General features: G+C 39.4%; 1 protein-coding gene across 1 annotated transcript; it reads left to right on the top strand.

The window, feature by feature from the left end:
* The first annotated feature begins 2,078 nt into the window (after nt 1-2,078).
* GDH1 (glutamate dehydrogenase 1) lies at nt 2,079-15,312 on the top strand. The gene is made up of 10 exons (XM_090018198.1): nt 2,079-2,140; nt 9,840-9,972; nt 10,470-10,583; nt 11,092-11,313; nt 11,513-11,587; nt 11,729-11,845; nt 13,659-13,909; nt 14,077-14,152; nt 14,326-14,412; nt 15,009-15,312. The coding sequence occupies exons 2-10, from the start codon at nt 9,865-9,867 to the stop codon at nt 15,192-15,194; spliced, it is 1,236 nt and encodes a 411-aa protein (XP_089874324.1). The 5' UTR covers nt 2,079-2,140; nt 9,840-9,864; the 3' UTR covers nt 15,195-15,312.
* Nucleotides 15,313-16,872: the final 1,560 nt, after the last annotated feature.

Below are 16,872 nucleotides of genomic sequence, written 5' to 3'. Positions count from 1 at the left end.
TTTTACGAAAAATCACAACTTTAGATGCGATTTTGTTGACGAGTTTCGTGGGTTCATTCACTTTTAGCATCATGACTTACGAAAATAAAAAATTCCTAGTTGTGATGGATAAAAGCATAAAAAAAAATAAGAACCTTCAAAATTGTCCATTTGATGAATTTGATAAATTATGAGGCATTTTTTAAAATGCATCATTTTTTCATCCACTGTGGTCATTTTTTGTAATTTATATAGTGAACTCTTAAACATAAACCACCTAAGAGCTTGTCTTGAAGTATTTTTTGACTAATGCCTGATCTTCGTAATTTATATAGCGGCAGAGGACTTGTACAACATTCCAAGTTGTCGAAAAAAGTTGAAGATAAAAAAAACAGGCATTAGCAGAATAAGTTTGCTCTTTCACAGGTTTTTAATTTGCAGCCCATATTAATATAATAATATATTGATAGTCTGTATACAATATTAATTCCTACAGTAGGGCCAGTGTGCATTTTATTCCTTTCCATAGGCTTAATACTATATCCTCATTGGCCCACTAGTGCTCAGCATATCTGGTAGGGCCGCTTGTAAACGTCACCGAGTTATGAAGGCATGTCATGAGTTTGAAACCCACTGAGGGCATTCATTTCTGCAAGAATGACGCTGGGTGTACTCAGTGGGCAGAGGGTATCTCAAGGGTTTTACAAAGAGGCCTGCCAAAATACAATTGGTGATGGAGGGGTCTTCCCTTGGCCTAACAAAAAGTTATATCCTCATTCTATTTTGCTTTTATGTGTGAAACCCAGTATTTTGATCATTGATCCATCTCAAGATAAACTGAATTCTGGTCCATTCAGATTGTCTTGACAAGGATTCAGTAGATGCGAACTGACCGGTCAGACCAGTATTGAATCATGCAGCCTCTACTGTTGACTAAGTTTGATTGATCTTCATCAAGATCTTGTTGAGGGGATAGCATAAAGCAGGAATATTTGCTTGAGCCTGGCAACCTCACTATAAAAACTGGGGCAACCAAGAACCGGGATACTTGTTGCAGGTTTTAACAATTGGGTTGATAAATGAGCTGAATTAATCAAACAGAGGTGGTTGGTTCTATTTCGTACCCGAATTGGAATTTCGAAGTACCATTTGGACAAATAAAAATCTCCTTACATGATTTCTTCTTCGTATAGATAGATATATGATCTATGAAGCAATTACTTAGAAATACATTTTATACAACAGCCCTTCCTATCTATCTGATAGAAAAGGCTGTCATGATCCTGAATGAATGAATGGTCTTCAAGCCTGGCTTGTGCTTGTGCATGCCTAGCCAAGCTTGTGCTCATGGCTAGCCCGAGTTAAATAAGAAAAACTATAACTGCCTCATTTAAAAAAATTAAAATTAAAAATAATAGAATATGAACTCTAATCTATTTAGCCAAGTTAAAAGTGGCTCATTCACACAAAAAAATGTTTGAAAGCTGCAAGCAATGAGATTTGAACTCTAAATTTGTTGCTTGCAATCCAAGCACTTCAAGTGTTTAAAATATACCACATAAAATATATTTATTACTAGTTAAGAAAGATGATGCTAGCCAAGATGAGCTGAACACCCATTGTTTGTCTTCGGCTTGCCGAGACTATTTCACCAGTTTGAATGAGCTCTTATCAAACCGAGCCATGAGTGACTTGTCTCATTTTTCCTGCCTGATTAACTATAGTCAAGTTCGTCCTAATTGATCAAGGACAATTGGGTAACTTTTAATACAGACAGAGAAGGCAATCATATTGGTGCAAACACTAACAGATCAACAAATAAGGTGTATCCAAAGTGGCCATGTGGCTGTCCATTAAGATCCATTAAGAGAGAGCGAGAGAGTATTGTATTCCAAGTTTCATTATTCTTGGAAGGCAGCTAGTGGAGTCTGAGTATTCTCTCTTTCTCCTAAAACGAGATTCTTATCCATTTGCATCTTTGAAAATTGGCATCTCATTCCTCAACAACCTCTTCCTACATTCTTCAACTTTCCCTTGTATTTCCCTTTATACCATCTCTTTTGCAGTATATATATGCACATTTTGAAGCTTGTGCCTTCATCTTGCATGCGGAGCAGGCTATTGGACGCTTGATTGCCCTTTCATAACTTTCCTTGTTCTGGTATGAGACTAGACACTAATACCTCTCTCTCTCTCTCTACCAAATTTTTTTCTTTACTATCATAGATAGTACCAAACTATCTAGTGGCCTTATAGATTTTAAATATTTACATTGGATGTTGTGTGGATCTGACTATATATATATATATATATGTGTGTGTGTGTGTGTGTGTGTGTGATTTTCATAGTATTTTTAGTGGAGGAGATGCATCAAATATCAAAATTTGATGCTTGTATAGGTTTTAAAATGATATAAAAAATAATAGACTATAATGCACCACAATTTCATATAATTTGATTAGATAGATGATGCTGTTGATAGATATGCCCATTTTCATCCACAATGACACGTTCATCTGGTAGAGGCAACTTGTGAATGTCACCAAGTTGATGGCATGTCAAAAGTTTGAAACCCACAGGAGAATCCCTTGCTGCAAGGTTGAAGCTGGGTGTACTACCTAATGGGTATAGGGATGTAAAGGGTTTTGCCAACCCGAATCCTGCCAATCTGATTGCTGACATTGGTGGGGGTTGTTTCCTTGGCATATAGCCAAAGAAAGATATACTCATTTTCTTGAGGTGATGCAAGATGAACAGCTGTGAGGCCATCACCCTACCATACCTCTCTCTCTCTTAAATGCAAAACATACAGGGTATATCAGTCCAAAGAGGGGTTGGCGTAGTGGAGTGGGGCCTTGACTGCTAGATGGGCAGTCAAGGTTCGATTCCCGTGGGCATCACCCCTATGCACAAGCCAACACGTAGCATAGGCCCCGGGGGCAGGAGTCCTAGCCTCTGAATTTTACGCTGCTGGCACGATGACTGTAGGTATGGCAGGCTGAGCCAGCACGAACAGGTCTTCGTGCCGAATGCGGTTTCTTCGGGTTATAAATCCAAAAAAAAATACGAGGTATATCATAAAGAAGATTCTTAAAATCTAGGTCTAGGATCAGCAGACCTGGTCAACCATACTAGACTCTATACATGTTTCAAGCTGAATATTCAGGTTCCTAAAAACTGTTGGATAGTCCCAAGTGTCTAGGCAAGAGTATAGGAATTGGACCACCGAGGTAGTATCCCATGTGGTAAGCGGGGTCCTGGGACATGCTGAAGACCCAGGTTCGAATCCCTCTGCCACATTGGGCTTAAGAGATATCTGGTAGGGGTCTGCCTAACCCCAGCTTGCCTTTCAAAAAGTGTAGGAATTGGGACGAATATATGAATCAAAACAAACCTCAGTCATGATAGGGAAAGCCTTAGGGACTAGCTTGAGTCCCAGATATTAGTCCATGTATTTATCTGTTTTCCTAGAGTGCAGCACTTTATGGATCAATCATACTATCACATTCAAATTTGGATCTCCCACCAACCAAAAGCATTTCTTTTTTTCTTAAATATGGAATGAGGTTTTCTACATTTAGATCATTCATATACTATTGAAATGCTGGATTATAGGCATATGCTTTACACTTTGTAGAATGATTGGAAGGTTGAATATCAATGTTAAAGGGGCTTGTTATCCCCTTTTAGATACTAGTAAGTGCCAAAAGAAAATATTTAAATGCCCGTAATTTTTGGTCAATAAAATTGGATATGAGAATCATAAATTGACAGCAAAGTAGGATAGATGCCCCTATTAGAAAAGCTATTAGATGCATCCACCTACTTGATTACTTTAAGACTAATCCACATATTTTTAAGTGTACACTTTTAGTTCACCAACTTTGTAGGGGTTTTCCTTCTCTTTAACTAATGGGGATGGGTGCACTTAGTGGGAGGTGGGATTTGGAATCCCACTTCCTTTCCCATGGGCATCTCAAATAGTTCCCCCCTCCCCCCCCCCCCCCCCTACACTAATGAGAACCTCTCCCTCCAATCACTGACTGAACATTGACAAGGGGTTTGGCTTAGTGGGATGAGGCTTAGGCTGCTTGGCAGGCGGTCTAGATTCAAATCTCATGGGCGTCACATCTTGCACAAGCTGAAGGGTGGTGACTCTCTATGGGCAAGGAGTAAGCCTACAGAGTTTTACGCTGCTAGGACAACGACCATAAGTACGACAGACAGAGCCAACATGGCTAGGTCTTTGATCTTGTGGCGGTTTTTTGGCATAAATATATATATAAAAAAAAAACTTTGTAGAATAGTAGGGAATTCTAGATGAAAATTTTCTTTCCCAGATATCCTTCAAATGCCTATACACTTGTTTTGGACGCATCCCACTTATCCAGAAAGACTTTAATAAATTGACATATTGCATTTTGCTCTATAATGCAATATCCCAACTTTGTCCTAGTTTTCTGCATAAGTGGGTGAATCCAAACAACCCCTGATTAGATTATTCAAAACTAATGCACATATCTTCTTGTTTAGCTAATAAATTTAGACTTTATCTAATCCATTTTTTTCACATTTTCAATTAGAAAACTATTATTTGTGACCTTTCAACAATGACAAGCATACATTCAATGTCATAGTAACGTATAATATGTGGTGACTATACTCTCTGTTTGGTATGAGTATCAAAGAGCATCAATGCCATTCCAAGAAGCTGTTTCACAACAGACGCTTTTAAATACAAAAAAAGATAGCAATGCTAAAAGTGTGATTCCCATAAAAAGCATAACGTTACATAAAGGAACGAATACTGTCTTTTAGCTTGTGGGGCTAAAACCAAAATCATCCAAACCTTGCTTTTACATATAATTGGGAGGGGGTAAGATTCTAAGAATAATTATCCATAGAGCTAGTCTGGCAGGGCAGGCTCTACTGAGAAATAGCCTTTGATGCCTACCTTTTGTCAATGACTTTATTTTGGTGAAGAAATTTGCTTTTGCCTTCTTTTCCCCCAAAACAGGTGACAATTGTTGTTTTTTTAGCATGTATTATTTTAGATCTTCAAAGTTTCTGGCAAAAAATGGCAGTTTTGGAGGTTAAATGTGTTGCTTCTTCTATTCAGTTTTTGACATTTTGCAAATTAATCCCTGCCTTATAGGGTATAGGGGTGGGCCCGTTTAAAGCTCGCTCCGTGGGCTTTAAGTGTGGCCCGGCCCGGCCCGGAGATGGCCCGGTTTTTAATGGGCTCGGGTTTAAAGAGCAGCCCATGACCCGGCACATTGGCCCAATGGGCCAATGTGAAGCGTGCCTAGACCGACCCGGCCCAGCCCAAACCCAACTAATTAGGTAAATAATAAATAATTAACATGTTTCATGTACCCAACTAATTAACTTTCTAGTTTTCATAAAATTAATTAGATAAATAATAATAGTTATCAAGTTACTATTTAATTAATTAATTTTTAAAAATTTATATTATTAATAATAAATAAATAGCTCAGGCCCATTGAGCTGGCCTGGTAGCTCGCGGGCCGACCCAGACCCTACCTACGTACATAACGGTCCAGGTTTCGGCCCGAAAACTAACAAGCACAGACCTAAAACCTTGACCCAAATCCGGCCCATGGCAGACCGGGTCGGCTTAGCCCATTGGGCCGCCCGAGCCTGTTGCCCTCCCCTAATAGGGTATATTGTAAGACATTCGGTGCTTTGTGCGATTTTGCAATGTGCCTTTTCTACTGTTAGTGCAGTTTGGTCTTTTTGATGGAAGGGCTTTAGACTTTAGAGTAACCAAGGTCAGACACGGACCATGGTTAGATGACTACACAAAAGGACTATTATACCCCCGCCTAAGTTCCTAATACTATGCCCTTATCCCTAAGCATTTAGTAGTCATTTTGCTTCATTTGCAGTGTTTTTGCAAAATAGTCTGTCATATATATATTTTTTTTCAAAATGATAAATTGGTCATTTTGCATGCTGTCAACCTCAAGGATTCTTTTGCAAGGGTTAACAAAAAGGCAAGGATAATTTTGCAAAATGTGCATAAGGCAGGGGCTATTTTGCAATGTAGCCCATAAGGCAGGGACTGTTTTTGCAAAATTCATGTAGTTTTTTCACAACTCCCTCACACATGACTAATGACTAAAAAGTTTTCTGTTTTCTTTATCGTTCTTCACTCTGCTTCATGTTTAGCACTCAAAACTGAAACTACCATTGTAGAAAAACCTAATTTTGGGATATGCAAATCGTGCATTGGTGCAGTCTAGGTTCAAATCCTATGAACGTCGCCCTCCTGCGTAAGCTGAAGTTTGGCGACTCCCTAGGGTTAACGGATAAGCCCTCGGAGTTTTACGCAGACATGGACAGCGATCATAGTACGGCAGGCTGAGCCAGCGCGGTTAGGTCTTTGTGCCTGAGGCAGTTTCACCAACTAAAAAAAAATAAATCAACAAAAACACCAAGTTCATGTCTTGTTTGGCCCTCTTGCTGCTTTTTTTTTAAGAAAAACAGACAAAACATATTTTATTATAGACTTTGTCTCTTTTACATAGAATAATTATAATGTCCATGAGAATGACTAGGAGTCCACAACTTGTCTTATTTTTATGACATTAAAGGAAAAGGAAAGCCTTATTGATAGACACTGATTCTTGATACTTGTTCCTTCTTTTTTTTTAATAGTTGTCTCTCTTTATGTGAATATCATAGATAAACCTAGTTATACACACATATTTGAATAGATTGGAAAATATCAGCTGCATTTGTTAGTTCTGCACTTTCTAGTAGAAACCGCTCATTTTTTAACAAAAGTTTCAAATAATTTTTTTTATCAAACCCTAGAAAAACGATTTAAATGGTTTATTTAATAAAAAATGCTTTAGATCATTGTTTAAGCAGGATTTTTTAAGATATTAAAAAAATCAATGGTCCAAAATATACCCAAACTTTCAAAATTAAAACTAAACATGCTTTTAGGCATCATAAGTCAATGTGATTTGCAATTCATATTAAAGTAATCATGCTGAATTCATGTGTGGACAACTTTATCACTTAAAAGTAGGAAACAATCGAGGGCACAATATACATCATATATGTATGCATGCACGTATGTACCTATGGGCTTATCTTTTCTTTTTTTTTTTACTTGAGAAACCGCTCTAAGCACATAGACCTAGCCGCACTAGGTCAGCCTACCCTATTACGGTCTCTGTCTATGTCAGCATAAAACTCTGAGGGCTTACCCCTAGATTCCAGGGAGTTGCCAAACTTTGGCTTACACAGGGGGTGACGCCCATGGGATTTGAACCTAGACTGTCCGTCAAACAGTCTAGACCCCATCCCACTACGCCAAACCCCTTGGGTCTACCTATGGGCCTTATCTTTGCTTCTATTGGTAGCGCCTTACTAAAGTGTCACAGTTGAGCACCATGTTTACCATGGTTTGTTTCCTACGAAGGATGCTTTTGATCTAATTGTCTTGATGTGAAACTTGATTATTTTCGTTATGAAATTTTGGTAGATACTGGACTATTAATTTATTAATTATTTAAAAAAAACTTATACAAAACAAAATTCTTTGATATCTAGTTGTCTTGATGTGAACTTTGATTATTTTCATTATGAAATTTTGGAACATAGCGGGCTATTGATTTTTAAATTGCTTTAAAGACTTATAAAAGCACCAAAATTCCTTGATTTAATGCATGTATGCCGTTCAAGAAATTCCTTGAAATCTGGTTGAATGGTTTCAAAATATATTCAATGCAAACATTTAAAGATCAATGGACCTACTAGATAATATGGTAAACAGGACCAGCCTTGAGCTTGTCCGGTGATCCCACCTCTGCCCATCCAAATATCCGGCCACTATTTGAAGTAGGCTCATAAAATTCAAGTTAGAAAGTTTTTGAATTAGAAGACCCAACGGGTTTGGCGTAGTGGGATGGGGCCTGGACCGTTTGATGGGCGGTCTAAGTTCAAATCCCATGGGTGTCACCCCGGAAGCTTGGCGATTCACTGGGGTCGAGGGGTAAGCCCTCAGAGTTTTACGCCAACATGGACAGAGATTGTAAGTACAGCAGGCTGAGCCAGAGCAGCTAAGTCTCTGCGCCTGGGGCGGTTTCACTGAGTAAAAAAAAATGAATTAGAAGTAACCTAGGTTGGTGATATCATCCAATTAGTTGGAGTATTAAATGAATAGTGTATGAGGCATACGCTTGAGCTAATGTTAGAATACTTGAACTGACATTAGACCTACCTCTTTTACCATTAGAGTAAAATAAAATATTAGGTGCGAGCCCATTTTGTTACGTCTTTTTTAAGGAAAAAGCCAATTTTGATAGGTCAAGTGTCAATTAATGGCTTGAATATTAAATAAATACTGCATTAATGTTTTCAAAGCTATCAACTTCAAATATATATATATATATATAACAAATATGATGGCACCACACCTTTTTGATATTTACATAGAGAAACCTACCTAGCCGTGCTGGCTATGCCTGACGTATTCAGGATCACTCTCTTGACAGAATAAAACTCCGCGGGCTTACCTCTTGTCCCCAGGGAGTCTCCACCCTTTGGCTTGCACGAGGGTGACACTCATGAGATTTGGAGTCTTATGTGCCACATCTAAATTAGATACTAAGGAGAGTCTTATGGTCACACAATATGATGATGGCATCCACCCTAAATCGAGGAAGACCCATTTTTTGTGTGTCAAGATCCGAGCTAGGCAGAGTCAAGTAGGGATCTAAATGGTTTGGATTCGACTAATCAAATATTGGCTAATCAGAGTCAGAGAAAAAAGCTCATAGCATATACAAATTTTTACATGTAATTGGGTAAGGATATTCATAAAATTTGGATGTCTGCCAGATTCGGTAGCAAAACTCAAAGCCATATTCATGTATTATTATAAGGTATGGTTTTGACTTATCAAATCTGAGTAAATGAAGCTCAAGTTGGATTTGATCAGATATTAGATAAAATTCAATCCCCTGACATCCCTAGAGCTAGGGATGGTAAACCAACTGAACGAGGCCAGCTTGAAGTGTTGGCTCATTCTTATAACAATCCAAGCCCAGTTTGAGCTTATAATCAGTCTGAATTAAATGAGCCGAGTTCAAGCAAGCTTGTTTATAGAAAAAATATATATATTGTTGTAGAGCTGGAAGACATATGATTACAAAAAATACATGTAAAATATATTTCTTACTACCTAACCAGCTTATACGAGTCAAGCCGGGCCGAATACTAATTGTTCATGTTCAGCTTTTCGAGCCTACTTTACAGTTTGAACGAGCTCTTTAGGAGCCTAACATGAGCCAAGCCACAAACGGCTCAGCTTGTTTTCCAGCCCTACCCAGGGCCAGGCCAAGTCTCACCCACTTTGACAGCAAATGCTTGTCATTAAAGGCTAAGCGGTTTGAGTACTACATGTATCAGCTTTTTATTTTTGAGAAGCCTACATGCATCATTTTCAGGCACCCATAGCGACTAGTATTTTAACAGTCAAAGTAGTCTCATTCAGTATCTATCCGGTAAGAAAATCTTATGAGTGAAATCTTCTTGGGAGAATGTTAGTTATGCTATTCACAATGGGTGCTACAGTCTCATGCATATCGCTGCCCTGTTCTTCTGAATTCTTTTTGTTCTTGATGATTTTTATAGTGTTTTTTTTTGTGTAAAGTATGCTTTTGGTATGAAACCTATGTGGAGAAGCACAACAGTTTGGCTTTGCTAATTCCCTTTCTTCTCAAAAAAAAAAAAAAAGTTTTGCTTTGCTGTCATTTTGAGCATGGTGGTCATTTTCCTTCTATTACTATAGAGAGTGAATGGGAACTGGTCCTTCTTTTCAGGCTGTTGCTCTCCTGAGGTTCAAACATGAACGCTTTAGCTGCCACCAGTCGGAACTTCAAGCGAGCGTCCAGTCTCTTGGGGCTAGATTCGAAGCTGGAAAGGAGTTTGCTTATCCCTTTCAGAGAGATCAAGGTAAGGTATCAGAAAAAAAAGAGAAGAACACTTTGATGGTCTTGAAATTTATGGGTTTTCATCTCTCTCTCTAGTTTGGCATTTGAGTTTTCCTTTTCTCTGGGAAAAATGATCCTTCTAGCCATTTTCATGAAGTTTCAGCTGAGAGAAATTGTGATCCACTGAGTGGTCATGATACTGGTTGTCCTAGAGTATCGTTCTTGTTGATCTCAGGAATTTCAGAATGGGATTATTGCCTTTTTATATACATGTTGCCCAGATCATGGTAGTTTCATGTTTCTTGTGATTGATTGAGAAGGTTTTATGTCTGAAGTATGTGAAGGTTTCTCCAAATACAGAGAGAAATTTGTTGGGGAATATACCTGTTATCTGAGAGATGAAATAATTGTTCGGTTGTTTTCTTCTGTCAAATTATTGTTGTTACTGTGCCCCTTGTTGATTGGCATATGTTGGTTTTAGTTGTTTGAAGAAGTCTCACTTTAGCTACATGGACTCAGGTTGAATGTACTATTCCCAAGGATGATGGCACATTGGCATCTTATGTTGGTTTCAGAGTGCAGCATGATAATGCTAGAGGACCCATGAAGGGAGGGATAAGATACCATCCAGAGGTTTGTTCTCTGTGCTTTTTGTTATTTGCCTTAAAAACACATTGTACAATTTTTCTATTTCTCCCTTTTGTACTTTGGAAGTTGGAGTTGTACCATGGATGTTTCTAAAGGAACCTGCTTAGTTGTGCTTTTTTTTTTTCTTTTCTTTTGTTTTTTTATGAGGGAAACTACCGAATTTTTTGGACGCATCGGAATTTGCCGGCTGGGAGATGCACGTTTACTGTGTCCTGTTCCAGTTGTCCCTTGGTGTAAAACCCCCCAGGTGCCTGGCCTTGCCCACTAGGAAAGACTCTCTCCATCGCTTCGGCCTTGTAGTAAGGGACAGGCACCCTTTGCTGAGGACCTTCTTGGTTATGCTTATCTTGCAAAGTTGATAGACATTTTCAGTTCTGCTATTTTGTTATGGACTGCATGTCACTGGAGCTCCAGAAATTGGATTAGAATCTCAGGCTGTAGGAACCTACTCTGCTGTCTCTAAATTGGGAAAGGGCTTTCATGTATGTTGCAGGTTGACCCAGATGAAGTGAATGCTCTAGCACAGCTGATGACATGGAAGACAGCAGTTGCAAACATACCCTACGGAGGAGCAAAAGGTGGTATAGGCTGTGATCCAGGTGAATTGAGTGTCTCCGAGTTGGAGCGTCTCACACGAGTTTTCACTCAGAAGATTCATGATCTGATTGGGGTTCACACAGATGTTCCCGCACCAGATATGGGAACCAATCCTCAGGTTTGCATTATTAGAGAATTATACTTGTGCTAGTTCAGTAGAGAAAAAGAAGAGAAAGAAGTGCTATGTTTTTTGTCTCCTTTTCTTTTTTATTATTGAGTGGTGCTGAAAAATAGCTGAATGATTTTCAGACCTATCACGATGTTTGATAAGTAAGATTAGCAGGTTTCTTGTCTGATTGTTGAAATTTGTTCAACAGACAATGGCCTGGATTCTGGATGAATACTCGAAATTCCATGGCTACTCGCCTGCAGTTGTGACAGGAAAACCTGTTGTAAGTGCAATTTTTGGCTTTCTAATTTAAAGTATATGAGCTCTGAAAAATTAAGAACTTCTCTGGTGTTCTAAAGTTGTCATTATGTGAGTGGTATCTGTGATTATCAGAGTCATGTATTTCCTTTGGACTATACTGTAGGATCTTGGAGGCTCTCTAGGTAGAGAAGCAGCTACTGGAAGAGGGGTTCTCTTTGCTACAGAGGAATTGCTTGCTGAGTACGGAAAGAGCATTGCAGATCAACGATTTGTAATACAGGTGAAGATCCTTCATTTCTGTGTTTCTTTTAAATTGTTGTTAGGTTGTAGAACAATGTAAAGCTGTAAAAAGTGTGTGGACTCGTGACTGAATTTGTTATTTAGTGCTGAAGTATGCATTGTCAGGATGGACTAAATGGATACTTCTTTGTTGGAGAGCATGAACTTTACCATGAAAAGTGGAGAATGAAGGGAGATCAACAGATATGGGGGAAAAGTATGAAACCTCAGAGAAGGGGTTACTACTCTAGACATGCTCAGATTCGAATGAAACTATAATTCTAACATGATACTGAGTTTCATATTCAATAAATTTAATGATTGAGTCTGAAAGTGGGGAAGAGGGATGGTAGAAGCCCAAAAGAAGAAAGGTTTTAGGAGTTTCCCAGACCAACGCTTTCTATCATGATAACTTAAACTCTATCGCACTCTTCCTTACCTACCTCGTTTTTCTTGGAGCAGATTTGGAACCTGTCATGGTCTTTAGTATCGAGAGAGTGGTTCAATTCCCCAGATAGATGACCTTTCCATGGCATCTCATCCTTTGATTTTTTTTCCACAGTAGGACAGATCTCATGATACATATCTCACAAAGGATATTTTAAGAACAAGAGGTTCAATTAGTCAACGATGCCTCTTCTCTGAGAGGCTGAAGAAGTTAAGCGGCTTGAGCCATCTTTTCTTACAGCAGTGTCTCTACTCTCTAGTCTATGAAAGCTTTTGCTGCTGGGTAGGTTGTCTTTCTTCCCAAGACATGTTAGGATGCTTGTGATGAGGAGGAATCTTGCTTGGGACCAAGATGCCTGAGAATTTGATGTTCCCTCATCTCTGAACTCATAGAGAAAATAATAGGATGCATAGTTTCCTGCGATCAAGGTTGCAGCTAAATCTATTAGGCTAGATGTTTATCAAGTGAAGCAATTTGTCTGAACCAAAAAGTCTCCCTCAGAAAGGAAGATGATGATTAGGTGTCCTTTAGTGGTTTGTAGGCAGCTTTGCTACACTAGGGTGGTGCAGTTTTGTTTTCATGCTAAATGAATCATGAGCCTTATTGTATAAATCGAAAAGAAAATTCCAATGGTAACATCTTGAAATTCATCCACGACTCATCTCTAATGCCTTTCTATCATGTGAAAATGTCATTAATACTTGCAGATTACATGACAGACTGATCCTGTGCAGTAACTGAGGTCATCTTTCATGTAACTGTAATTCTCAGTGTGAAAGAAGTGCATTTGATCAACAGGGTGGTGTTTGCATTTCTTTCACAAGCTACTAACTTTTCTTGTACATAATCACAGCCATTTGAGCTGGAAATATCCCTAGTAAGTGGTAATGCATGAAATGTGGTTGCATTTGGATAGGTATGTGCATGGCGTAAACGCTAAACCAGTCAAAGTCATACGTCATTGGCTTATGCACCAATGACGTATCTCATTTCTTCACTTCAGTTTCCTTTTAGCGGGGTATATCAAACATTTTGCACCTCCAATCTCAAGGCATTCTTTCGTCGGCAGATTCCTTTTGGTTGCATTTGGATCCTTTTGTCGGCAGATTCCTACATTCTTTGTCGACCAATACAGGCATCATTCATATTTTCAGCCCCAGTTACTTGCTGTGTTCTTGTTATGGTTGACTGTGTAGACTGAGCAGGATATTGAATGATGATCTAGTTTGTGTTTCCACAGTGATGTACTGCTATCTGATTATAATTTTAGATATTAATAGACATAGTATGTGCACTTATAACCTTATTTCTGTCCTTTAAGGCTACTATATGATATATGCATTGACAAAGACGTGCATAATTCCAGGGATTTGGAAATGTTGGTTCTTGGGCTGCTCAGCTCATTAGTGAAAAAGGAGGCAAGGTGGTTGCAGTTAGTGATATAACTGGAGCCATAAAAAACAGCAATGGTCTTGATATCCCAAGGCTGCTTAACTATGTGAAAGAACATCGGGGTATCAAAGGCTTTGATGGGGGAGATGTTGTGGATCCCAGGACATTGTTGGTGGAAGATTGCGATGTCCTTGTTCCAGCTGCTCTTGGCGGTGTTATTAACAGGTTTTCTTTCATTTCCTTCCCTTCTTTTGGAGTGTTGTTCACTTGTCTCCGTTCTGTTATAGGAAACTCCCAAAATCTACCAATTGTTGGTGAAGTCCATGATTATAATCAGATTAACATGTTTCTTAAGATCTCTAGATGAGTCTAATATTGTTAATTTTTAACAGGGAAAATGCTAATGATATCAAGGCCAAGTTCATTATTGAAGCTGCTAACCATCCAACTGATCCAGAGGCTGATGAGGTAACCCTCATATTCACCTACCTAATATGCTTAGGAATAAGCTCAATTTTGAACCAGGTTGTTCTCATGTTGATGACATATTTGTTCTTTCATCGTTGCAGCTGACTTGCCTGTATCCCATATTTGTTCTTTTGTATTTTAAAGTTGGCTGATATCATCTCCATTTCATGCAGATCTTAGCTAAAAAAGGTGTCATCATCCTGCCTGACATATTTGCGAACTCTGGTGGAGTTACTGTGAGTTACTTTGAGTGGGTTCAGGTAAATTTTCAGAAAGACATTCACATGAAAACATAGACTAGGAAAGAAAACTCTATAAAGGAGACCCAGCACAAAGACTCGGTTCATTTCAAGCAGATGGTTGAAATGGCTGCAATAACTAGTCTCTCTCTCTCTCTCTCTCTCTCTCTCTCTCTCTCTCTCTCTCACACACACACACACACACACACACACACACACACAGATACCGATGGAAAAACCAAAATCAAATATTTCTTGTTGGTAATTTTGCATCCCCATATGCACCTGGTGCTTAAGGATGCATGTTAATATGTTCTATATATCAGCCAACAAGCATATACTTTAACCTTCTGTCTAGTGCTCATAGTTAGAACTTAGAAGTGGTCCACTCTAGTGGAGCAAGCTTGTGGACCAACTTGAACTCAAGAAACTGACTATCCAATTAAAACATGTCCGAGTTCCATATGAAGGCCATCTAAAGCACTTTGAGCGGTTCCATTGTGGTTACATCGTTGGCACTGAGGCTCAAATGCATCTGTGTGCATGTGTTATGTCTTCTATTGAGTTGTGGCATTCTGTTTTGTTTTTTCATTTTTTTGTTTTTTCTTTGCTTGTAGAACATTCAAGGATTCATGTGGGATGAAGAGAAGGTGAACTGTGAACTGAAGAATTACATGACAAAAGGGTTTGGTCACATAAAAGAGATGTGTAAGACCCACAATTGTGACCTTCGCATGGGAGCCTTCACCCTTGGAGTAAATCGTGTTGCTCGAGCAACTGTTCTCCGAGGCTGGGGGGCTTGAGAAAGCCTTGGGGTTTTACCACTCTCCCTTTGTTTTTTGTTGTGGCCACAGGAGCAATCTGAACTGAATCCTTTGCATAAAAGATTACAATAGCATTACAATAGCATGGGGAAATAAATGTTTTCTCTCTCTCTCTCTCTCTCTCTCTCGTTTTTTTGTTTTCTTGTTTGTGGCTGCATGAGCATTCTGAACTGAATGCTTTGCTTAAGGGATTGCAATAGCATGGGGGAATAAATGTGCTTTTGTTTTATGACTCTCTCTCTCTCTCTCTCTCTCTCGTGTGTGTTGCAAACGTGCTTGCATGTGCACACACACTCGTTGGTCCAAGACCAAGTTGAGAATGGAAACAAGGCAACCGAGCTCGTCTATACGAGCAGGACCAAAACATCAATCCTTTTTTAGAATCATGGACCTGTCCAGGCTCAGTTCCTTCAAACTAACGGCAACTGGATTCGGCTACTTGCTGAGCATTTGAGCATACCAGGGCTTACTTATCAAAATGGAAAAACTGGCTTCGGGATAACCAGGAGATCAAAATAGAAAACTGCACTACCTCCAAATTCAATTTCTCAAGCTCTTGAGCAACCTGAGAAGCCCGTCTTGGCAAACAACTCACTATAGGGAGGCGGACAGTGGAGCCTGGAGATCTCAATAGAGAACTGAGCTGAAGTCCTAAACCAACTTTTGCTGGACCTTGAGCCACTCGGGAGGCCATCCAGGACCGAGGTGTAATTTAGTACTCGGGCCGAGTACTTAGCATAGTATTCGCCCGATGGATGCACTACGCATCCTGGGGCCCACCACCCCAGAGACAATGGGCCCCAGAATGGGACACATGGTGCCTTGCAACTGGGCTGAGTACTTTGCTAAGTACTCGACCGAGTAGTGGGTCTGCTCTCATACCAAAGTCTCTCTCTCAAATTGTCAATAGGAAGTAGAGACATGGTTTTAATTGACAAAGGAGGTCATTTAATAGACCTAAGATATTTTTTTACCAACGGGAGCTCCACGCAGTTGGTAAGAGCTGTCAGTGCACGTCTCCTTGTAGTGGGACTTTGCAGGTTCAAAACCCCAGTGGTACGTTGAATAATAACTTGTGGGGGTCTGCCTAACCTCAGCTTACCTTTAAAAAGAAAAGAAAAGACCAAAGATATTTTCTTCAGTGCCAAACAGTTTCCATATTGAAATGCTAACCCAAACAGGCCTTTCTATTTCTGCTAAGACTTGCCTCAGGTTATGATAGTGTGCCCTAACTATCCAGTCAACAACTTTAATAAATGTTTTTTGCCATAGAGAAGCTGCTAGTTGGGACAAGGCATGATATTGATGATGACGAAGCTGGCAGTGGCGCCACACAGTGAACATAGTTTTGGTCCTACTGACCCAAGTAGTTGGGATAAGGCATGATGATGATGAAGAAAATTTTGTCGCTGGTTCACAGCGATCAGGCTCCACATTTCACCAAACAGATAGTAAACATATTTTTCCATAATCCATGGCATTGAGCTAATAGATCACCTGCACTCGTGGTCATAAAACCCTATCTACTGTATTTCAACTCTGCTGGGGTCGTCCAAAACATGAGCATCTCTTATGAGAACAGTGACCATTTCAATATGGCTCCTTTCTCTTTGGCCTAAGCCGTAAAACAATAATGACCATCACAGTCTGTCCCTTC

This window comes from Nuphar pumila, chromosome 10 (genome assembly GCF_984573655.1).
Source record: "Nuphar pumila chromosome 10, dmNupPumi1.hap1.1, whole genome shotgun sequence".
Classification (NCBI taxonomy): Eukaryota; Viridiplantae; Streptophyta; class Magnoliopsida; order Nymphaeales; family Nymphaeaceae; genus Nuphar; species Nuphar pumila.
The sequence above is the reverse complement of the archived record's forward strand: the minus strand, read 5'-3'. Positions and strand labels throughout refer to the sequence as shown.